Genomic DNA, 25,754 nt, shown 5'->3' with positions numbered 1-25,754 from the left:
TTTGAATAAAGCAGTAAGAGATCAGCGAAATTATCTCCTCTCTGAGCTAAAACAGCTTTAGATTATAGACGCTGGTTAATTTGCGACTCCTGAAAAGGACACACTGATGTCTGGTAACCAAATCAGTGAAGCGGGCTATTTTATGATCGGGGGGGATCTTTGCAAACACGCTATAAAGATCTTGAACCCAAAGCGTATTACAGAAGAGAGACAGAGCGCATGCTGCTTTGTTTGCCATCCTTTAAATACCAATAATTAAAACGTTAACGTGATTGGGTGGTGAGTGCCAGGGGGAGAGGGTGTCTGTATCCCAATAGGCGAATCCTTTTTAATAACCCGCCTCAAGATAATGATGTAAAAAGGACCGAAGCGTCTTGTGCGTAACCAGGGTTATCGTGGAGATCCGGTGAAGGTGAATCAGACACAGAAAGGGAGAGAGGCAGGAGAGAGTGGCTCTTATTACGTGAGGCTCCTCCTCGTCTCTACACCTCAGCTGACAAGTGGAGCGAGCCTACAACTTCACCACTGACACACAACTAAACTCGTGAAGGACAAACAGAGGAAGAAACTCTGAGACGTGCGTAAAGAGTTTCCCGAAGAGACCATAGCCTGCAACGACGCGGAATCCACGAGGCTATGGACAGGAGGATGAACTTGAACGGCGGCGCAGGGGACATTTTTCACAAAACTCTGAGCGCCGTGTCCACTAAAAAAATGGACCCTTTCAGATCGTCGGCCGGCATCGAACTACCAGCCAGAGACCGCCAGTCACCGATCAGCTGCTTTGACCAGGCCGAGCCAGACCCGATTCAGCCGGGAGGACTGGCAGGAGGCAGAGGGGGGACGCTGGGTCTGCCGACGGGATCTTTGTGCGTAAAGTATGGGGAGAGCGCCAACAGGACCTCGGCAGCGGAAAGCAGCGGAGGTGAGCAGAGTCCCGACGATGACAGCGACGGCAGGTGTGACATGGTCCTCCTCAGCGATGGGCGGACGGTGAGCACAGGGAAAGCTGAAGGAGGTAAGAAAACCAAAGAGCAGAAATTACTGAGGCTAAACATCAATGCCAGAGAAAGACGACGGATGCACGATCTGAACGACGCGCTGGATGAACTCAGAGCGGTCATCCCCTACGCGCACAGCCCGTCAGTGCGGAAACTCTCCAAAATTGCCACTTTGCTGCTCGCCAAAAACTACATCCTCATGCAGTCACAGGCGCTGGAAGAGATGAGGAGGCTAGTGATGTATCTCAACCAGGGCCAAGCCATTTCTGCCGCTTCCATACCGGCCACCACTGCCCTCGCAGCTCCCGGCTTGGGCGCGTACGAGCAACCGGGTGGATACCCCTTCCCCACCGGAGTGGCCGGGTCCTCCTGCCCCGATAAATGTGCCCTGTTCAACAATGCCACTTCCAGCCTCTGCAAACAGTGCACTGACAAGCCTTAACGCGCCTGACAAAGACTCCGAGAAGCACACGAGAAAGAAGAACCCACTTTTAAGGACACTTTTGGAGAGGAAAACCAGTGAAGTCAGTAGGCTAGAGACAAAAAAGGAAAAAAAAGAAAAAATTAATGGCGACGAATACTTTTATAATATTTACTAAATGCATTAAAACGCGCTTTTTTGTTCAAACATTACTTGATTGTGAATATAAATCATCCTTAAAGTGCTGGTATGAATGACAGTGAAGACCAAACAGACGTACAGTAGGGCCTGTGAGAATGGCTGCAAGTGTTGATTTGAGTGAGTTGTTGATCACTTGCTCTGTGATGGACACTTTTGGAAATTTGGGTGACCTGACAACTTGCGACTCTTTCCACTTGAGTAGATGGACATCTCGTCGAAGCGGTAGTCCACACTCACTTTCTGCTGCTTTCTCATTTATTCACGGTCAGAGACTTTTTCTTCTTTTTTTTGGTTTAAGGCCTGCTTTCACGAAGTTTTTCTGCTGAGCAAGTGGAATGTTATGAGCAAGGAAAGTCAAACGAAACAGCGAGTTAAGAGGTTGAATCAGTCAGATGTTTATGTGCTAATTTTAGACACTTGTTAATCGTTGCGCACGCCTATTGCAATTCTTTTTGGGGGGTGAGGGGGCACTGTCATATAATAAACATCCAGATTATTTTTTTTTTTGTTAAAATCCTGAATTGAAGCTTATCACGTGTTTCGATGTGCTTTTGTAATTTATTCATTTGAATATCTATGATGGATATTTTTTGCTTGCATTGCACATTGTCGTCTCTTTTTTCTTGTATTTTTTTCTTCTGAAACATGACGATTGAGGTCTTCGGATTATTCGCGTTGTCAGGTCGGGCTGTGGATTATTGTAGATACCTTAGTTATTATAAGAGCAGAGGAGGGCCGTTTGTATGTATTTCAGTGTTGAAAAGCTTTATTAAAATATTTTGAACAACAGAAAAAGAAAATCTGATTATTCATGTGAAGTGTAGCGCACGTGGAATCAGAGCGAGCTGCCTTTAACTGTTAATTGTTCTTGTTGATTTTTATTTTTGGGGGGGAGAGGGGATTTTTTTAAAAACTAAAAAGGATAACTTTAAAGCCTCTCTTTTCTAGGAGCGATGCAGCTCTCATTTGTCAGTCTCTGCATTCTCACCAGGTGTCAAGCAGAGAGGGGAAATAATGCTCAACAATTTTCTGCTCCATCAAAACCGGTAACTTTTCTTGTCTTAAGTCTTGGGAGCGAAGGCCAGACGTGGGTGGGCGAACGTAGCTCCAGGGCAACATTAAGATTTTTGTGCTCCACGGACTAAAAGAAAAAAAAAAGAAAAGGGAAAAGAAAGAAAGAAAACAAACCCAAAAAACAAAAACAAAAAAAAACCACACACTCTGATGACCTTTACTGTGGATGTTGAGACAATTTCCACGCCTGTGTGTAATAATATGATAATGCGAAAACAAGTGTGTATGAAAACTGTCGGCAGTAATACCTGGCCTCGCATAATCAAACAGATCGTTAAGGCAATTAGACCTCCACACTGTGATTAAGAAATGTAATTAGGACTCTGTTTCATTGGCGCAATTTGGTGTCTTTACTCAGAACGCAACCATCAGCTGCTCCGCGATCGACCTAAGCTTCGTCCCCCTCACTTTACTGTCCACATCGAAAACAATTTGATAAGAAATGTAGGGGATGCTTTTGAAACACTAAAGCCAATCTAGCATTAAATCTCCACGATCTTTTTTTCCCTAAAGTCAGGGTAAATATTGTGAAAGCTTCAGCACCATGGACAGAGGCCACAGATTTCACATTTCAGACCATGAATTAGCACTGACCATTTCGCACCACAGCTTTCCCCCCAACTTTTTAATACAATCAACTAAATTCAATACAGCAAAAGTCTTGCCAATACATGTTTCTGTTGTAGATGGATACTGTGATATTTTAGGCACAGCTTTTCATTTGAAATCCTCAAACAAGCTTCAAGCTTGCAGAGCCATACACCAAAAACCTCTCTTTTAAATGTAACATGATCAATGTTTTCTCTTAATAATTTTAACCAAAAGCCTGCATCTGTATCTCATTTTTCCACACAGAAGCAAACAAATATGAAAACTGGTTTCTGATTTTTTATTTTTTTACTAGTCTCCGATCTAAGCTTTGTGTCTGTATGATGAGCCATTCTGACAACAGGGTCATTACAGTGTCCCATTTAATCCCATCACACCCCTGAATGCCTTGAATCTTCACAGAAGAGCCCTTAATCAAGACTGGAAATAATCAGGAGACATCAAAACAGCTCTGGAGTGAAAATCCTGTCAGCAACTCACGTTACAGGATTTAAGCTTTTATTTATTTATTTATTTATTTTAGTTTGAACACAGAGATGAGGCTTTTTTTTTTCTCCCCCTGCTGCCGTTTGAAAATGAGACTTCACAAAAACATTAATTATGCAATATGCATTAATGCATAAATGAGTGGAGCATTTAACCCATACTAATATTCACATTAGCCCAGAAGAGGAGATTCCCCAGAGATGAGACAGAGCCATATGGGTGCATAAAACAGAACACACCATCCAAAGGAAAACAGACGACAGCATAAAAATATCAATGTAAAGGCAGAGGACAATTTTAGAGCAAACATGGGGAGCAGGGTGTGTTTAAGAAAAAGTAAGACATTGAATAATCGAAAGCCTCCGGGATCCTCTTGATAAGGGAGCTGCTAGATACTTGGTATTTCAGCCATTTTTACAAGTTGGTGAAATGTCATGTACACACAAGGGTGCCTGAAATGTTAAGCTGGGCCGGGCAGTGATAGAGCCCCAAGATGCCTCATGAAAACAGAAAAAACTGGAGGATTTCAAGCTTCTTTTTTTAAATCCATTTTTTATTTAAAGTGGCCACCAACCGAGTCATAACAGGGAACATCGCTTTTATCCACAAGCCTAATAAAGCTGCATCTGTCTTTAAAGCATTTACAGTGGGAATCGGGACTGACGAATAAAAGTGGAAGATAACAAAAAAACCCACCCCTTTCATAAACTATAAAATGTCCAATTTGCCATATCAGTGGGCAGCAGGGCACTTGTTCATAACGCAGCTGCTGTGTATGCTAAAGATGATAAACATTAAAAATATACATAAGTACGCCAAACTGAAATGTCTCCTTCATATCAGTAGCTGGCAAAACTCTGAAAATGGATTCATCCATGCTGTGTCACACACTGTGTATAAAGATATATGTGCTGCACTGGTTGAGGCACCAAATCAACTGCTGGGCGGTACTTCATTTTTGTCAGGCCACTGATAGCAATGCATAACGTTGTTGGTGCACGCAATGCCGGCTAATAGAACTGCAGAGCTAAAGAGGTAAACTGATTATATTCAGTAGTACAAATTTTAACTTCTTAAGAGTGAAATTGTCATTATCAGATGCACTGTAGGGCTGATATATGAAGCTGGTCTTCATAGATGAGCCTATTTTCACATTCGAGAAATTGACTTGAGCTTTTTCTGACCTTCAGCTACAAATCTTTCCAATAGCACTTTTATTAGAAACTTTGCTTATTAGATAAGAAATACTGAGCACAGTTTTTAGGATAAACCCTCCAAAGTTGCTGAATATTTCAAAATCTTTACAACAATTAAATACATTCTTACCACCTTTAAAACACAAATAGGGTTGTTTTAATAAGCTAAAAAATTCCAAATCCATCTACTCACTCTTTGTGTGAAGGAAGATAAACGCCACATTTGATTTAAGGTTGCCCTGAAAAAGACCAGATGTGCATCTTACAGATTAATGCTATAACTAAGCCTTTTCTTTCAAAATAGAAACGATCCCTATTATAATACTCAAACACTGATACTTGAAGGAGCTGTTTAACTGTAATCAAGGCTTTTTAAGGCTTTTATTTAGAGATGCTTTGTTGTAACTCTGAGCTGCTTTATATCTGTAAATATAAAGAATACTGACGCCGACTTGGACCACTTTCCCTGCAATAACATTCAGTATTTCCTGCATATTTCTAACTGTTTTCCCACTCACCTAACGAGCTCCTAATTCATTACATCGCAAATGTTTTTATCTCTGAGGCAGCCTCGAGGTCAGGTAAACATATGGCAGCTCGTTTAGCTCTGAAAGTTCTAACAGGGCACAATAAATGACGTAGCAAAGTGTGATTATCCCCTCATCTGGAATACAACAGTTGAGTAACATCTCTAATATTCCAACTGCCTCCATATTAATCAGATTAAAGGCCCAATCTCCTAATCCCTGTTTACCGATGGCTCTGTCTTTCTGCCGTAATCTGATGTTCTTTTATTCCGCTGGGATTAAACTGTGTCATGGCTGAGCACAGTAATTTGGTGGAGGCCGTGTTGTTGTTGTGGACAGCACTGGCTCTTTGTTGCTGTACAGGTTGTTTATTCCAGAAGAAAAAAAAAATGACAAAAAACAATTTACTCTGTGGTTTGAACAAACAAGAACGGGCGATGAAGTGAAGTGCATTCATTGTTCAAATATTTGTGCCAAATAAATCAAATTATGAACGCCGTTGGGAGGCAATTCACTCGATTTGATGCCGTTTTATGGGGCCGTTGCCTGAAATAAACTTTGAGCTTTGGTGTGTTTTCCATGCGAGTGTTGATTTTATTAAGAAATTACTTGTTATCCACGCGTCTTGGTAAAAGAATAAAAGAAACGCAATTTACTTTTCATTGAATTTACAGATTATGCGATCGGTTTAACGTCAAAAACTAACATCCGGTGGCGCAGTGGTCAAAGCTTCCCCGACAGCTGTGAACTTTCCATTTATGTGACCTTAACATCGAGATAATGTGCTTGATTAGAGCGGATGGAGAACTCACAGCGACCCGAGCGGCCGCTCTGGATTATGTTAACAGCACCACGCTCGGTTGCGCTCGGCCACGTCGATGCAAACTTTAAACAGAGTAAAGGATTTAAAGTCAAACGTGAAACCGTGATGGTTTTTGTGTACTTCACCTGTGTGAGAGACAGATCCTGCTCGTCCTGCTCAATATGCAGATCGTGACCCTCTCAGGGTTCATTAAAGCCAAGGCGAGGTGGATTTCATCTCCAGTCTCTCATATTCATTAACTCTGGCTTTCACACTGAAATAAAGACACGAGGATGACACAATAACAGCGAGAGTCACTCGCTTCTCATTTAATATACACACACACTTTTTCTTTGTTTCCCTCCCATACACACGCCGATCACAAGACAAATGAAAGGCCTGACCAATAGGGAGGCGTGTAGCGCTATAAAGAAGACATTGCCTGATACAACCTCAATTCTGTGTTGTGATAATGACAGCCACCTATTTATGTGCCGTTCCTACAACAATTCATCACCTGATTGCTGAACAGGTTTCTGATTAGAGTGTAATCTGAAGATTAGGATGCACTATGAGCAAGGTCAGCTATATAGCAAACAAAGGCATAAATTCAGTCATAAAACAGTTCAAACGGTGACTGGATCTAAGGCCAGCTACTCAGTGATAACGCACTGCCACTTTCTAGGAACACAGAAGAATTTACAAAGTGGATTTCGGCCTAAAACGTGGGAAGAATAAACCAACAATCTCGTTCCCTCCCTTCGAAAAATCTGTCATGTTACTAGAGCATGAAACCCCGCCGTTAGTGTAACACTTGCTTGGCTGATCTTCCTGATGTGCTGAGTGCTACTCCAGGCTTCAGTGTATCTGTCTGAGCAGAGGTCTTTAACAGCCATGAATGCCAAGCATGGGGGAGGCAGGCCAGGCCAAGCGTAACCATGGCGGCCCAATGTCCTTGGCTCCTTGGCGGCCTTCACCTCACACTCCCTGCACAGTGAATTTTATGGCTAATTTCCGGCAATTTATCCTGGCACTTTCAGAAGAGAGATTCCTGCGGGAATAATGTGCATAATTTGCATAAATCATCCTGATAGAATGCATATCAGCATGTAACCCCCCTGTCTGATGCCGCAGCGTTTACTTTGTAATCAAAACTGACTCTTTTCCACCGGCGGATGCACAAGAGCCACGAGAAGGGGGTCTGGGTTTAGGTGAGTAATTACAAAGAAATGAAACACACATACAGGGGCTCGTGAAGAAAAAGCTCAATGAAACTTTTGGGAGTAAAAAAAAAAAAAACATGAAATCCAAGCTACAGGGAATACATCTGAACTATATTAAGCATTTATATATTTAGCTGCTTTTAAAATGCACAAAAAGGGAAGTAGTCCGATCTCTGTTTCTCGTGTGGCACAGTTTAGCGCTAGTTTTCCTCTTCTTTTTCTTTTTGCCACATTCTTATATCAATTTCTTAATTTAAACCAATTTCCTCTCACTGTCTTTCCGTGTCCTTAGCGCCGCATAAGTGAGACTTCAATTGCAGTTTAGTCCACAACGCCTGTTCTCAAAAGCTCCCTCTGTGTAAGCAGCCAGTTGTCTGAGGGGAAGAGACGTGGGTCAGTGCGAGGCTTCCCCCCCTTGCTGTGATCGAATCTGACGTACAGTAAGAATGTGCATATTCTCTTGGACTGCCTTCGTTACAATAATCAGCCATGGTCAAATCGACTTTGTTGGTCGAGGAAGTGTGAGATGAAAGAGAGAAATGGAGCACAATAGGAAGAGGAGGTTTTTGTCTTTCAGCGCGCACGCAGACAAAAGGCATGTGGCCTGATGGAAATGCTACAGAGCATGCAAGCTGCACAAGAGGTAGTAGGTTAACTAAATCAGAGAAGACACACAGACAAAACATAGCTGCACGGGGAAAGAGTGCTGCACTCGTTATATGCATTCGTTTTCGTGACTGACAGGGTGTGTGTGGTTTTTTGTTGGGGTTTTTTTTTTTTTGTTGTGTGCGCATTTAAGAGGAGCAGCCTTCATTGAAGCGAGCAGATTTGTGTATCCACACTACCAGGTTCCTCCACTGGCCTTCACCCCAGAATCTCAGGATCTCAGATGGTATCACTGGTGACAACAGGACAGTTGTCCGCTGGATAGACGTTAATCACAATAATACAGGGCAGGCTAATCACGACTCACTGATCAAGGGCTTAATGACATGCCTGCCGTACCCACTGTAACCAGCCCGCTGCTGAGGGATTCACACACCAAGGCTAGCCCCTTTTGTGGGGGGCAGGAGGAGGAGGAGGAGGATGGCGGTTATGAGCCTGGTGCACAGCCATCCAGACAATAATTACTCGATGACTGTGGTCACATTAAGGATCAGTCAAAGCAGATTAATTTCGACTGATAGCATTGGTCCCTCCTAAATGCAGATTTTCTTAATAAGAGTGAAATTGTGCCACTGCGAGGTTAGGCACAGAGAGAGATTTGCTTATACGGCGATACTGCAATTACTTATCCGGAGAGACAATGTCTTCTTCTTTGCACAAATCAAACTGTACTTCTGAATGTCAGTGCAAAAATTAGCACACAAATGTGTGTTTTTTTGGGGGGGGGGGTTTATCGACTGGTCTGACGTGTGTGTGTTTGCATGCAAGAACCGTATGCATCACCACATACGAGACTGCTTGTGTGGTACGGGTAGGCCTTTCAGTAAATATCCAGAGACCCCCCAAGAATTACCCAGAGCAGAGAGGACAGCATCTGTTTGTGTGCTTGTGCCGAGCAAACAAGGCAATTTAGAGAACACCAAGGGAGCTGCTAATAAACACAACCTTATTCCCCCTTCCTCCTACACCTGGCGCTGAATATTGCAGCACTACAGCGAGGATGCCTGTCTGCATGTGTGTGCATCTATGTGTGTGTGAGAGAGAGTGTGTATGTGTGTGATGCAATGCCTGGTTGACCTGACCAGGAGGGCTGTTATGGGGCTTTTGCAAGTGTGCACGTGATCGTGTGTATGTGTTATAAGGGAGCATGAGAAAATGTGCAACATGCGTGTGCAACCATTCATCATTCTGCAGTGAGAGGCGTGCCAGTGCTGCTGGGAAATGGCAGGTCTGTGTCCCATCACACCCCGGCGTCTTTGTCTGTATGGTCAAAGCTGCGCCAAAATGTCTGCCCTGGATACCTGGCATAGAAACGGCGCTTTACTGTACACAAAGGTGTGTGAGTACCGGGCTGTCAGACACTGGACTTCTCCTACTTGGATGCCAGTCACAATGGCCTAAATGCAGTTGTCCTTTACTTTATTACAACCAGACGAAATGGATTCTTGCGTTTCTTTTTAAGCTGTTACACTTTTAAAAGCAACATTATCATTTAATAATCCAGGACCTGAATTTTCATGTCATAAACATTTAAACTCGTCCCTGTTTTGCTTTTTTTTATTTTCCTGCACTCCCTGCAACTGTAGCAGTAAACATGCTCTAATGAGACCTGCAGCTTTGCTCGCCGCCACCACTGACTGTGATATGAAGCCAAAGTGACACCCAGTGAAACCATGCATCAGACCAGACACAAAATGGCCGTCCAGTGCCAAACTCCGCCTTGGCTTTCACTTCGTATCACAGCACAGAGCCTGGCTGGGGAGTGAAAGCTTTACAGCACATTTAGAGGAAAAACTCATGGCCCACCGTCAACATCTGTCACTACTAGGTATTTAAATCTTTTCACGTCCTTCCAAAGTACTGCAAGCCTTATATGGAGAGAAACATACATTTAAAACAATCTGAATTTACATTTGAGAGTTCTAGTTTGCATTTTAAGTGTAATTTGTTAGATCAAAGTCCAATAAATCCAGTCGACTCCATGAAATGATCCAGTTTGCCCTTCAAATATAAAAACTTCAAGGTCTCCTCAACTCTCATGTCACATACCTGGCAGCTTCAGAAAACAGACCGCAATCTCTCAGCCTTTGAGCCTTCGAGCCAAGAACCTCCTGAAATAAAAGAGTGTGAGAAAATAAGTGCAAAAGGGGAGATTAATCTGAGTTATTACATTGATTAGATTTCCAGAATGCTAATTAAAAGATGTTAGGACATGGGCCCAGCCAAGGATCAGTGGGCTCTAATGAGGACCAATAAGCCTCTGTAATCTGCGCTGTAATGAGAGTGGTTTAAATGTAAAGTTTGCGGGGAGACGAGTGAGGAGGAGGATAGATGTGGTGATCCCGGAGAACCAATCCTATGCCGTCATTATAACCAGTAATAGCGAGGATTCACAGCCTCAGCAAAAAAGACAGAAATAAAAGTGAGATGAGCGAAGGCAGACAGAAATTCAATTACACTAAAAGAGGGTTTGTACAATAAAAACATTTTATTATTAGACAATTAACAGGCTGGTTTAATAGCTGAAGGTCACATACCCCCTTGTCTTGTATTAGGAGGAAGCCTTTGTAAAGTAACAGGGTAATATCGTTTAATGGGTGACCAGTCATGCCACCCTGGTGCTCCTTTTATCTCGTTTTTCCCTTAAGGTTTTAAGATTCGCACAATTTTGCCATATATGAGGCAAAAATATCTGTCAGTCTGTTTATCTGACGGTATATTTAAAAATATATATCAATATTTCACGCAAAGACAGAGTAGTAAGCCTTCCTGCATATATTTATGAATCTTTATTTGCATTAAAGTACTAAAAAAAGGAAGTTCTGCAAGAAAAAAAGCAAAGTGTACCGCCATGTTTATGTATTGCTAACTATCATCTTTTTGTCTCTATTTATGAATAGAAGCGAAATAAAATGCAACGAACAACATGATCAAGGATATGAAATGATCATCAATACCAGTTCAGCAAATAATGGACTGGAATAATTCACATGTGAGTCTATGAAGCAAAGAGAGACGGAGGCTTGACTGGGAACACATTTTCAACGAAGGAATCAATCTGCAGCAAAAGAAAACGGCAAAATAATACAAAGCAGACGGTAAAGGAGTCAACTGAAATTAGGAGGGCTGTTACTTATTTAGTGGATGCTCGTTATTAGCAAATGAGCCTTACTGACAGGTGCACCCCACTCATTTACAAATTACAACGTATCACTATCATCAGCCAGCTAATTTATCAGGAATAATGAGTTGTGTGAAAACAGGCTGGTAAATACTCAAGGAGAATATCACCCTAATGGGTCTCACCTGTCACGCGCTGTTTACGGCTTCTGGGGTGCTTGTTGGAGTGGCTTCAAATAAAAAGTATTTTTATATACGCGTCTTCCCAGCGGCCTGGAAAATCCCAACACCTGTTTACCTGCGTGGTTTGTAAAGTCCAAGAACTGAGCTGCTCTGTGAGGCACTAGCTGAATGCTGAGCTAAACTCACAGGAGCATTCAAACGGGTTCACGGTAACAATGCTAACATGTGGATGTTAAGCAGGTGTTGACTGTGTTTGGCGACTGACTTCGGTGTGTTTGCGGGCCAACAAATTAGCACTAAGTACATTAGGGCTGATGCAAATCTTATTAGTTTGGCAGGGATTCGGTCATGATCAAATTATTTGGTTTTGTGCTGGATGAATAAGAAAGAACCATCAAAGCTGTGATTCAGACCAAATTTCATGACCATATATATTTACAATAGTGCCAGAGGACAACTAAGGTGGTCATCCAAGTTAGTGGGATTTATATCTGTACATAATTCTTTGGTCTGCCTAAAATAAACAGAAAGTGGTAACATGGAAACCACCAGCATGGTGCCAGTGCTGCCAAAAAGCTGGAACTGGCACAAGTGTAAATGAATGAAACTGGTTCCATATTGTTGGTAACTAAACTACTAAACTTCTTTAAAAAAAAAAAAAAAGCACACGTAATCCAAAAAAATGTGTTTTTTAAATTTTATTTACAGGTGATGGCAATTATTGCTAGTCTTAAGTCTTAATCACCTCTCATTTATTTATATGTTACTAAGAAAATGGGAAATAGGTGCAGTGAAACATGTGCAAACACAAATGTTAATACCAAATACAAGGCAAAAACAATTCTAATGAAAAAGTCAATAATTTCCTTAAATACTTTTATTCTTCAGCACAGTCTGAACTCTCTTAGGCAGCTTTCTGATAATTTAAGTAGTTTTCAGGAAGAGTTCTTTGGGGTTCTTGAATAACATTCGAAGCTCCTCTTTAGATGTTAGCAGCCTTTTGTTTCACTCTCTGTTGAGATGATACTACACTGCTTCAATAATGCTGAAGAAAATTTGGATTCATCACTCCATAAGGCCTGCTGCCACTAATTTCCAGTCCAGTTCTTGTGTAATGCGGCACACTTTAAGCCTTTCCCTCTTCCTTAAGAATGGTCACCCTTCTACTGCGACCATGTCTGAGGAGGCTTCAGGGAAAAGTAGATGTATCAGCTGATCAGTCCAGTCCTATTTCGTAACTGATCTCAGATAATGTTTTTTTTTAAGTTCTGCCACTTGTCCTGTTTCCTCAAACTTTTTAAGGACAAACTGCACACCATGCTGAAATATGCCAATTTTTCAGCTAATAGCTGTTTGGGAATCAACTTGTTGGCACAAAAATACAATTTTATACCTTCAAACTGGGTTATCTTTGGTATTATGTAAAGTTCTGAATAAAGAAATGGGAACAAATGTGTTTTATGGCAGTTTATTGGTTCTTTGCTAAGTTGTCTGTTATTTTTAGACACAACATTGGTTCATATGTTGAGTTAGGTGCCTTTTTTATGCCTGAATGATTCATAGGTCATTGTTATATGGATTTGAAAAAAATCAATCCTCTAAAAATAGTCAGGTACAAGGACTGGACTGAAAATCTGAGAAAAAGCTGCCAATCTCCAAAGAAACGTTTTGAAAGACCTTCAGGAAGCCTGAAGAACTATTGCTGAAAACCACCTTAAAAATACAAGAAAGTCTGGCTCTTTTGAAGCAAAATATAAAAAGATGCTGGGTGGCTAAAAACTTTTGCACAAGTACATGGTAGTACTTGTAGTGTTCTGCATAAGTGTGTTTAACGTGGCATAGGCCGTTATATTCAAACCGCATTATTGTACTGAAAAAAAGACATTCAGCTTACAGCTGAGGTATGACAGTGCTGATAGGCTATAAAATCATGTCATTTAATACCTCCTCTCACTCCTCCCTCTGTGTGGCTGCGTGGTCGACTCCCCATTAAGCCAATTCATCACTCCTTAAGAGAAGGCCATGAGACGGATCTGGTCTATCAGTCTCTGTGTTTAGGATGTGGTTACTGTTCTCATGACCAAGGATTTCTGCCATATTAAACATGGAAGTAAATGGCGAGGCCATCCAAACAATGGCTTTAGAGAGCTGCTTGGAGGAAAGCATAGCTTTACTGAGAATGAGAATTTATTGAGAATGCCTGAAAAGCCACTGCAGTAATCAGATATCAAAATATGAGCTCAGTGATGAAACATTAATGTAAGATTTTGTCTGCCACTCGAAGCCAGTTGTTTGACGTGTCACTTTTCTAACAACCTCTTGAGAGAGGACCCCAGATTTGCATTTTTAGCCCCTGCTGCTGTAATGAAATAAGGTAGAGCGGAGCATATTTCAGTGGGCCTGTCAAACCCACTCACGCCCCTTTGCAAAGCACTCAGAAACTTCATTCCATCGCCACCCATTCTCACGGCCATGCTATAAAATTGACTATGACAAAATTAGCAAACCTAGAGTGTTTGGACACATTCCCAATATAGAGGGTTTCTCTTTTTTTCCTCTTTGCAATCAAGCCCGGGAACATCAAACATGAAGTCTCCTTGAAAGTTATTCAGTCTCTTTGGCGACACTGCAGCTATAGATTTATGTAATCACAAGCTTGTTAGGGAGATTTCTCAGGCCCGCTGACAGTGATGTGCACCGGGGTTTGGCAGACGTGACATCTGGGAAGCACAATTCTGCTGCACCACCACGCAAAAGCAATTAGAGATCTATATTCGCGGACAGGTCCAGACTTTGTTCTGTGGTGGAGGGATACATGGGTTTTAATGCCTTTATTAACATGACATGCATGTCCCGCAGACCATCTTCAGATGACAATCAAGAGGTCATCATAAAAAGGGGGGCAGGAATCAGTGAAATCATGCTCCACGGACAAGTCGGGACATCAGGACGGATTTTCCAAGTGAGCTGTTCAGAGAATAAAATAGTGCCTAAAATGATGCTGTGAGGACCACACAGGATTTTTTTTAAACAGACAGGAGCTAACTAAAATTACACCAGTTATCAGACAACACTAAAGATACTGTAAGGAAGCAGAGGAGTATGATTAATTAGAAATGAGTCAGTTTCAGTTGGGCAGGCTCCACTCAAACACACACCACTTACTCTTCAGCATTAAATGAATCTCAACTGGCTAAAGTAATTAGTTCAGTCTATTAATTACTATAATCACCCATTATCATGTTGGCCTTCATTTGAACATGTTTCATGGATGTAACGAGCCTGTAGCAAAGCTGTTTCCAGGGGATATTCTCGGTCTGAGTGCTAATTATTTTGTAATTAAAGGATAAGGATGGTGGTATTCTATATTTCTTATTGTCAACAAATACCATAAAACACAATACCGGACTCGCTTCCCCCATCTGTGTTGCTTAGAATAAAGATGTTTTTATATATTTCTTTTTAAAGGCTCGAGAGTAAAGAGTGCATTCGAGATGAACGGTACTTGTGTTTTGCTCTGCAATGCCAGAAATGTGCGTGTGTCCGTCTGCATTTAACTTAAAATAGAGTGCCAATCATAATAATGAAGAAATAAAACTACAGACTGAAAAATAAACTTTTACAATTCCCACTTCTGCATTTGTGTAACATACAAACAGCGGGACACAGCCTCACTGTGGAGATTATACGCCCGCACATTTCTTCACTAGATGACAAAAATCTTCCACAATATCTCAGTTTTTATCTTGGATTATAATGCCAGCCATGTCCGCAGCACTAGGGCTGCAGGAGCCTTTAAGTCGTCCCTCCGTGGGCTGTGATGAAATAAGGATGAGGTCTGAAGGGATGGAAGTGGAGTGCGGTAAACACAGCGGCCCTGCTACCCAGCTGTGAAGGTGACACAGGGACGCTACACACAGAACAAGCCCTTTTGATTAATCACAGGATATTTACTGGCTCAGATCTAATCAAGGACCGCAGGATCACAGGCTACATCATACACGGCCCAGGAATTTACACAGCAGAGTTAACCTGTCACCTGCCACTGTCCTCTTCCCTACATCTATAAACACTGTGCGTATAGGTCGGCCAGCAGTTACACAGCGCATGCAGGCGCCTTGAAACGACTCCAAAAGTGATTGTTTTATTTCCGCTGCAACAATATAACCTGCAGTCAGATACTCAACACATGTCGTTTGATATAAAACCTTATGGCAGAGGGGAGAAAGAGCCATTTATCTCAAGGTGGTCATGGTAATGGGATACAAGAACGTGAGCAGTTTTCCACCCTAAGTAAACTACAGCACGGTGTGCAGTTGACTGTCCTGCTGGCCTGTGTGCAGTGGGATTGTTATTTTCTGTGGAGGAGACGTAAACCGAGGGCTAATCCAAGATTACAAGCGAGAATGGATTAAGCAATTGTGATCTCTGCTGGCTTGTGACTTTTATAATCGATTTAACACTCAGAAGATATTTCGTTTTCAGCGAGGGCAGCTGGCAATTTTAAAAGAAACAGTTCTGTTTTGGGGGACGTTTTACAATTTCATCTTTCCAAGACATGCAGACTGCCATTTTTATGACTCTCTGAGCACTCTGAAGCTCGATTCATGGATGTCTGGGGAATCAATTATAGCTCTGCTCAAAGTCACAGAAACACTGAGGCTAAATAGACTCAGAACCTTCATCCTTTTGACATTTTTTGAATAAAAAAATAGATAAATGACTTATGACTAAATATGAAAAAGATCCATCTTTAGCTTAATTTTAGTACATAGACTGTCTCTCAGCTATATGTGGTTCAGACAATCCTCCAGCTGGTTGTTTTGGGGTGTTTTTTCATCATAACTTTGCTGTTGTGGTTCTCTTGAGTCATTTTGAGGAACTATAAACTCTATAAGCTCTATAAACACCACCTTATATGAATATTGCTTTTCATTGCCTCTACACGCAGAGGCCTAAACATAAATTAATTTGTCGTATTTTAACGCTTTACACTCTAAAGCATGAAATAATTGCCAGATTTTTTTCTAATTTGCATATATGAGTTTTAATTTGTACCATATTTGTCACATTCAGCAATTATTGTTTTTTTTGGGCAATTTATTACTAAAAAATTTATCATGTAATTTATTGAGGCTTTGTAGTGGGGAGAAAAAAACACACTGATGATGAGGAGTCTGAAAAAGTCACAACATAACTAAAACTCGACCATCCCCTGGCTAATGAAGAAGACTTGTGCAGTTTTATCTGCTCTGCATATCAATAATTACATGAATTCAAGTTGTAAAAATCATTTGTCTAAAACTACATGAAACAGAAAAGGACATAACCTTTAACGTGACCTGTGTCCTGTCTTTTGTTGTTAGCGCTTATACAGACAGAGACAAGAGGCAGCGGTGGAGGTGCCGCAGCCCCGCCGTGTTTATAAAGGGGTCCAGATTAAGTGTGGCCTACGCCATTGTGTCACCTGGAAAATGTCACTCCACAGGGGTGAGGAGGGGGAGTCTTAGTTCGAACAGGTTTACAGAAAAACACAGCGCTGGAACAGAAAAAGGCATTTCATTTTCTTTTCTTTCTCTTTTTAAACAAACTAAAAAAGTCAAACTAAACGGGCCAGGATGATGACGTATTAAATATCTCCCTCGATCACACAAATATGACAAAAAAAACCATTTTGTGTTAAATAGCCAGTTATCTACAGTGAGCAATGGATTTTCTTTGTGCTATCAAGCCAGATTCCTGCCACAAAAGCCCTGAACAAATAGGCTATTGGACGAGAGCGTTTTTGTCTTCCCATTTCCAAGATATTTCTTGAGAATGACGAGTCACATTAGAAGCCAGGGGGAGGAGTAATTTCTGTGTCACATCCCTTTAGCCCGACCTCACTGACTATCGCCAACATGAGAGCGTTCTCACTAAAAATTAATCACATTTGCCTTTTTAATGGCATCCCTCATCCTGCTGCCAAGAATTCACAATCATCTTCCTGCTGTTGTGTGGTACTTCAGCAGCCTGGCATGTCTGGTGGTGACAAAGTGATTTCAAGAAGTGTATCAATACTTACATCACCCCTCTGGCCCTTTCTCTTCACTGTTGACACTGCGGCACTCGGAGTAGGCCCAACTGGCAGGAGGCCATCCACTTTAAAGATAAACACACACACACACACACACACACACACACACACACACACACACACACACACACACACACACACACACACACACAGAGATCTGTAGCAGTGGGTTTAAAATATGTCGTGAAATGAGTTAATATAGTGTTAGGAAAACTGCATTTACCATGTTGAGGTACATTTACGGCGAGAGACAGATCAGGTTTGTCAGGTGGCACCTATTGGGTTGAAAAAGTCACCGCTGTCGCTCAATGACATTTTCACGGTGTAACACAGAAGAAGGAAAATGTGACACTAGATGCTCTCTGTTATTTTTAGTGTGGCTTGAATAAAGAGAAAAAGAAAAGACAGAAGAGGAGGGCGATTACAAGTCCATCCTGAAACACCTCTGGGCAATTATTTGGGCTGTTATTTTGAATAATTATTTAAATTACCAGGACCTCTTCCTCCTGGAAGTTATACATCTGCCACAATCTGAATTTCTGGATGAAGTTTTAAACATTTTTGAAACCCTTGGTTTAGTTTCAACGGCCTTACCCAGACCTGATTACTGCCAGACCTGTTTAACTAAAAAAAATTTCTCAAACAGAAACTGTCTGACAAAATTAAGTCACCTTAAAGATCTCAAAAAGCAACACATCATGCCATGATCTAAAGAAGCAGCTGAAAAACTAAATCATTTGCATGCATCAGTCAGGAAAGGGTTACAAAGCCATTTCTAAGGCTTTGGGAGTCACTTCATCACATGACAAAGAAACTTAAGGCTCAAATCACAATTCCTTGTTACCTTTAACAGAGGAGCTTGAAACATCTCGTGTTACATGACGACAACTAAAATGCTAAAATGACTCTTAAATCTTTCATTTTTCAGAAAAATCCCCTAAAAATCACATAAAACACAGTATATCAATGTGATGATACACGCACACTACATATAATACACTCCTAGCGACTGTGCGTGGAGTTTAAACATATGAGCATCTAAAAGAAATCAGTAAAACACAAATCAAATTGCTTTTAAAGAACCAGAGTGCACAACTTGCAAACAGCAGAATTTTGACGATAAGAAGACACAAAAGTGTCTCACTGGCTTCTGCCATCAAATATTCAGACACACTTGTAATTCCTTGTGAGTGAAAAACCCTGTAAAATGGCTGGGAAACAAAACACTTGTGGTAAAACAATGTTCTGAGGACATTCTGTCAGATTCTTCTCTTTTTTACAGATTTCATCACTGAGCCACTGTGGCGTAAATGCTTTAAAACACTTTGACATAACATGCTGTGTCCAGAGACTCTCTGCTTGTGAATAATGAATCTGCAGTATGTTCTGAACAGCTGTCTTCTTGCAAGATGGGTTTTTTTCTCCAAGGTTTTTTGGTCGCATCCTGTCCTCGAGTTTTTGAAACCTGCATAATTTAACCGATTTACCTGGTTCTCGTGATGACGGCCACCGACCAATCGGTGATTCTTAAACTTGCAACAAGTCGCTGCGATTGGACAAGTAACGGAGAGTCAAGAACTATGCTCAATTCTTGCAACTCCCCCACTCTTCATATTTAATTCAGAGGTTGTGTATTTCTTTATGATTGCAACATCTGTTTGCTCCCAGTGCCAGCTCCCTCTGTCAGCCACCCTCTGTTCAATAATTCCTGTTCTGACCCCTAAGAGCCCCTGACATCACAGCGCCGGCTGCTGCTCAAACTTCACCGGGACCAAACACAAAGAGACAGGTGCCTACATGCCACCAAATCATCTGCCTCACAAACCTGGTTCTACATAAACACATCAGTGGCCATGTTGAACTGGAGTAGGACAGATAAATCCATTACTCTTCTTTCTATCGTTACCAAATGGCTGATGTTGGACATGGAGAGAGACTTCCTAGGACTTTGCATGAACGTGTTCTTGTGTCAGAAACCGGGAGTAAGGAAATGTGACTGCAACTGCAAGTTTTTAAGTAATTTATGAATTTTAAATCACGTTTATAGTTCAGGCCTGGGAGGTTAATGCTTTAAGATCTAAACTACAGCTCCAGCAAGGCTGAATAACACTGAATTTACACATATGAAGAGTTGGCATGCAACTAGTGTGACCAGTCTCTGAGCTGTTTTTGCAGGGAATTATGCTCTGCAGCCAAATCATAACTTAGAACAGTATCATCCAAAACAATGGATCACATTGCAGTAGTTAGTACAGAGATACTGCCTGAAGTGGTCAACAGTGGAGAGCAGCTTACTAAAAAAGTGTCGTAGCCTTGAGACACTTCACCGAAACATTACCTCTTTTTGAAAATTGCTTAAATTAAAAGTTCTGTGTTTGAAGCATTCTGTACCTCTGTGTCTTTGACTTGTTGTATAATTATAAAAAGAGTTGCTGAAAAGAGTTCAGTCGTTTCCTATTTTACAAAGATCCTCTAAAATGAACTGGCAAAAAAGACTGATGGTTAGTCATAAAAAAGGTGATTCATATTTATGCATATTCATTCATATTTCGAGCTATTTATAATAACTCAATCCTAATCAGTACTCACTGTGCTGCGTGATATCAGAAAGCACATGGAAAAGAAAAGGGAAAATCTACACCGTCTCCAAGGTGACATTAGGAAGTTTAAGGTCTTGGGTACAGGCCAGAAATGCCACGCCCCCCAAAAAAAATCCTCAACACAAATTCAAGTGGGAAACCAAAGCCGGCAGATCTCATCCCAAATAGCCAATCAACAGGAAAAATATGAGCTAGTCATGTTATTGAACTGATACCTACACATTGTTGATGTCTGCACATGCAGTTTCCATTTTGCTGTGGTAGGCACGTTCATTTTCATTCTGTTTCAAGATTTGCATTATACATATGTAGGTGATTTAGAATAGCATTTGTTTTTAAAGATTTACCATTTTTCTGATATGACTTTATGAGTTTTGGAATGTTGGCCCACTATTCTTTAGAGTGCTGCTTAAGTCTATTGAGGTTTGCAGGCATTCATTTATGCACAGCTCTTTTCAGGTCCCAACACAGCATTTCAATCAGGCTGAGGTCTGAACTCGTCTGGGTCACTGCAACAACTTTATTCTTTTATTTTTCATGCATTCTGTTGTGGATTGGCTGCTGTTTGGGGGATTATTGTCTTGTACCATGACCAAGTTTTAGCCAAGCTTTCACTGTCAGACAGATGCCCTCACATTTGACTCTGAAATACTTTAGTATACAGAGGAGTTCATTGTTGACTAAATGAATGCAAGGTACCCAGGCTGTGTGGCTGCAAAACAGGCCCAAATCACCACCCCTCCACCACCGTGCTTGACAGTTGATAAGCCGTGTTTTGTTTTCATCTAACATACTGTAGAACTGTGCATTATGGCCAAACTTGCTCCTGGTCAGCAAATTACCCAAACCTCTGTTTTTATAGAGATGCTCACACGCGGTCCTGTGAAAGCTTTTTTCAACAGGCCTTTATGTGTAGTAAACAAAAAAGTGAAAAATGTGAATATTTCACTCATAAATCCAAGTGAAATATTTGTGCCAAATCTAAGAAAATTGAGTCAAGACATTCAAGAGACATTACTTTAAAAAGAAGGAGACATGAGCACAGATGAAAGCATAACAAAAAAGACACTTCAGACTGAAATACGTTAGATTCTGCTGAGTGTTGCTTAAATTTATTGATGTACTGATGTAAGGTGCCACAGCTGCTTTAATTTAACAGTACTGGTAATTACCAAAATAATGGTTTTATGTTTCTGTAGTGATTACAACTATGTGCAAGGTCTTTAATCAAAATGATATTTTTATTTCTAAAGTATAATTGTTGTTGTTGTTGTTATCCATGATTGTTTAAACTTACAGTTTTACTAAAAAAGCTGAAAAATAATAAGGCACATTATCATTTTTTGATGTCAAATTACAGTTATTTACTTGGACTATTAATCAGAAAAATTTGTCTTAGTACTTGAATAATATCATGCTTGATTAATTTGTGACTCCTCAGAGAAGTCCAGTGTGCCGGCTCAAATTAGGATAAAAGAAAAAAACATCTGTTTATTACTTGCCTAATAAATAGCAATATCATTTTCAGCTTTTACAGATTCCTATAAAATTTGTGTTTTCTTGTTTTTCTGGCAGGTGCTCTAATTTATTTCTTAAGAACTGTATATGAACAAACACACCGGATTTCAAGACTATTTCATGAATTACCAGAACACCGCGCTGGATTGCAGCAGGTTTACGCACATCAGATCTACTTCCTGTCAACAATTATAACTGATCAAAGTATTTTGTCTGGTTTTCTCAGCGTGATCTTCATTGTCAGAGACACTGAAGGTGGTGGGGTCTATAACAGATGCTACCCACTGACCTTAGAAAACATGGCGGAGGGGCCAGATGTTTGGATGACCTCACAACCTTGGGACCAGCTGATGTGGCAGTGATGGAGATGGGTACTGGCAGAAGAAACTGATCTAGTGGCATCAAAGGTTCCCATTTTTCCCGCTTTTTCTGTTTTGGTCTTTACCCCCGAAAGTGGGCAATCCTGGAAGGCAGGAAAACACGGAGAACAGAGGAAGAGGGATATACAGACACAGAAGAGAAAGAGACACGGAGAGGACTGGTCAGCGGTGCTGACAGTTGTCACAGATGTTGAGTTCAGCACAAAACTCTGCCAGAAGCCATCATGTCAAAGCTAAGTTAGCTGAATGAACAAGAACAACTGCAGGCCCTGCCACTTTAAATCTCGCTCAAAATTCAACAGCTGTTTCTTGAACGAATACAGATGCAAAATAATGATAATAATGTCTACTTACAGCTCCTGCGCAGAAGTAAACAACCCTTCTTAACCACACCCTGAACACATGACGTCTCATTAGCTTTGCCCTGCTGCAGCTCTTTTGGTAGATTTAATTTTAGACACAGGGAACATTTTTATGTTTGACACTGGACTGTCAGAAGAGGAAAATAATAGCTTAAAAATCCCTCCTTTGCTCTAAAAGTAGTTCAAGTTACACATATACATATATATATATATATATATATATATATATTCTAAATAATTTGTAGGAATTTATTTATTTAGATTTTCAAAACACAACCAAGCAGTGAGTTTTTATAGCTGTCAAAAACCCGTAAAGCATCTTTGTCATGTGTATCAACAGTGCTGCTTCAACATCATTTCTCCTCAAATCAACGCTTGCGCTTGTCGATTCTGGCATGTGAAATTCTTAACATTTTGACTGGGTGCATCTTGGCTCCGAGCATCTTCACTCAGCTCGGAGAATGTCTTTGTGCCAAGGCCACAGCCTGTGGCGGTTTTCCTAGTGACAGATGAGCATGTCAACATGTTTGTGTGTTCGTGCGTGTGTGTGGTGAAACAATAGGCCTGGTAAGCTGTGAACTGTGCTATTAGGCACAAAACTGCCAAGCTATCCAGTAAGCAGTCTACCAGCGCTCTAATCAGATATTTTAAATCTGCATGCAAGTCTGTAAAATGTTACCACGTGAATAGACGTGCACCTGAGGGGGGACACAAACAAAACTTCTGAAACACTTTTTTATTGGTCTACATCGCTCAGCCTCGAATTAGCCTCACCTACAACAGCAAAGAGTGAAAAATAATGACGACAGAGAACTGCGACATGTGAATCTAAATGTGTTTGTCCTGTCTCCAGGCCTGTTGGCAAAGGGCAGCTCAGCTGTAGCGGGCAGACTGTGTGAACAGCAGACTATGAACATCTCTCCACAGGCCATACCAAGGTGTCTAATCCAGGAAACGCTGTGAACACACACCCTGTGGGCTCCCACAGTGCACCATGCAGCCGAAATCTAACCATAGCACTGCAACAAAACCATCCATCTCACCTAGCTAGTGTGTCTAATGTAAAGTTACAAAGTCTTCCATTTTTATGACACATAAAAAATATGCTAATAAGGTAAGTTTACTCAGTTTGTATTCTTACACAGATCAGCTCAATGACTCATTTATTGAGGGATGAATATTGAATTAGGTGCAAATAAGGATTGCATTTAAAGTGTAATATATCTAGGCAGTTTTAAGATCTTGGACACAATACTTAATTTTTTGCATGCATTAGATTAAGACTGTTGGACAATTTTAATATCTTCATGAATGTCCAAAGAAGCATTTCAAAGATGCTTCTTTGAATGTAAAATGAGTAAAGCTGGTTATTAAATTGTCTTGAATTTATAGTTGTTAAATATTAATAAACCAGTCTAAACTAGTGATATTTAATGAAATGCTGACTTTTTCACTGAGCGGAAGGGTGACTTTATTAAAAAAAAAATTGCACAGAGATAAATTTATCAATAATTCGTTTACACATTTCAGCACTTTACCTGAAGAAATATTGCCAGCTCGTCTACGAGTGTGTCTGCTGTCCAGCACCTGTCAAAGCAGCTGAGTGTCACCCACATCACAGGGTGTTGCGAAATGACAGCTCCCAATGTCTGCAAAGATGAAGCCTCGGGAGGAAAAAAAAAAAAAAAAAAAACAGGACAGATCTAAATTTCATACTCCCAAGTATATCAAAGTGACTCCTGTCAGCATTGCATCAAAGCAGAGAAACAGGAACTGTTCATTTTTACAGCTCGGAGTGGGACTGTGGAGGGGCTGGGAAGGTGAGCACTGTAAATTATGCTGGGTGACTTACAGGGAAAACGATGACAATGAAAAGCACCTTGTCAAAAATCCCCTTGTTTGGAAGTATGACAGCGGAGTGAAAATGAGGTCCTGACACGGGGTGAAGGGAGACAAAAAAGTCGGAGCGGTTTCCACAGATCGAGTTTCTTTATGTTAAAAAGCTGCATCCGTGTGGACTTCATCTGACACTGCAAGTCTGCTGGTGGCAGTGCTGCCTGCATGGTGCAACACTGTGGTAACACCTGTGATTTCGTCTTAGATCTTTTCAGGAAATTCTGTTTCATCAGTTGCGGTTTTTTTCCCTTTTCTTTTTTTTGGGATGTAGCCAATACTGGTAAAAATATCAATCTGACTCATTAAATTTGAAAGTGTTGATTACAATTTACAACAGATTTTTTCATTGTTTTATTAGAAGGGGCCATTTTTGTGGAGCAGAAAACAAGTGCAGACAAAAAAAGAGATCAGAGCTAAACACAAAATAACATTGACAATTACCATGGGGCAAGCCTTTTTACCTAAGAAAGCTGAATAAACAAGTGAGTGTCTTTGCCTCTATAGGCCTACAGTGCTACAAGATACAGAGATACAACTTGTGCGGAGATGACAAATATTGAGACTTGAGGCTAAAAGAAAACCAAGGCAACCAAAATCTGGTTTTGTCCCAGGGCCAAAGCCTGCACTGCACTGTGGGCCACTTCTGATTTCTGCACTAGCTGGTGTAACGCAACCAGCCATGCATTAGCATTGGCCCTCCAGTTAGAGCGGGCTCTTAGGATCCTGTCACCCGAACTTATCATACACTCTCGTTCGCATGCACACACGGGCAGACACACAAAAAACAAACATGGAAGAGCAGCTTGCTAGCTTGTTTTACTGGACACGGATCTCTTTGAGCTTCCTGTTGTCTTCAGATTACATTCACGTATTTAGAAACATTTAATCCTGCTCAGACCGCTAAAGCATCTCCAGCAGGGCCGCTCCTCTACACAACATAAAAGCTTGAATCTACCCGTTAAAGCTGCCCCATCTCCCTCACCGCTTAGAGGGGGGGCCTGAGCTAGAATACAAAGTTCAACAACTGTGAAGAAGGAACTATTAAAGAGGACACACAAAGCAGTGACCTTGACTGACAAGTGCTCTTCATTCTGGCCATAAACAGCAGTGGGGCCTGATAAGTGTTCACCGGTGCGGGAAGTAATGACCTATCCGTCAGCAGTGGTTGGGCTGTGTGAGGTAGTATAAATGGAACATACATAATGTACAGCAATAATACCAGCACGCTCACAGCCTAATGTATTATCATTATTCTTGGGGACCAGGGTTTTTTTCCCCCCTCCTCTAACCCCGTACAGCGTGCCTCAACAAGGCGGTTAAATGCCTTCCGGCCACGATAATTTCATTCTAATCTTTGTTCCATATTATAATTTTCATGGTCAGAAATACACCAGGAAGCAACAGCACGTTTCT

General features: G+C 41.1%; 1 protein-coding gene across 1 annotated transcript; it reads left to right on the top strand.

Annotated features, from left to right (window-relative positions):
- The first annotated feature begins 447 nt into the window (after window positions 1–447).
- Window positions 448–2,398, top strand: bhlhe22 (basic helix-loop-helix family, member e22). Its single transcript, XM_031739200.2, has one exon. It carries the CDS (start codon window positions 637–639, stop codon window positions 1,441–1,443), a length of 807 nt encoding a protein of 268 aa, XP_031595060.1. The 5' UTR covers window positions 448–636; the 3' UTR covers window positions 1,444–2,398.
- The last annotated feature ends 23,356 nt before the right edge of the window (window positions 2,399–25,754 follow it).

The sequence above is a fragment of the Oreochromis aureus genome, linkage group 9 (assembly GCF_013358895.1).
Source record: "Oreochromis aureus strain Israel breed Guangdong linkage group 9, ZZ_aureus, whole genome shotgun sequence".
Lineage (NCBI taxonomy): Eukaryota > Metazoa > Chordata > Actinopteri > Cichliformes > Cichlidae > Oreochromis > Oreochromis aureus.
Note: the sequence above shows the minus strand (reverse complement) of the source record. Positions and strands in the feature narration are given on the sequence as shown.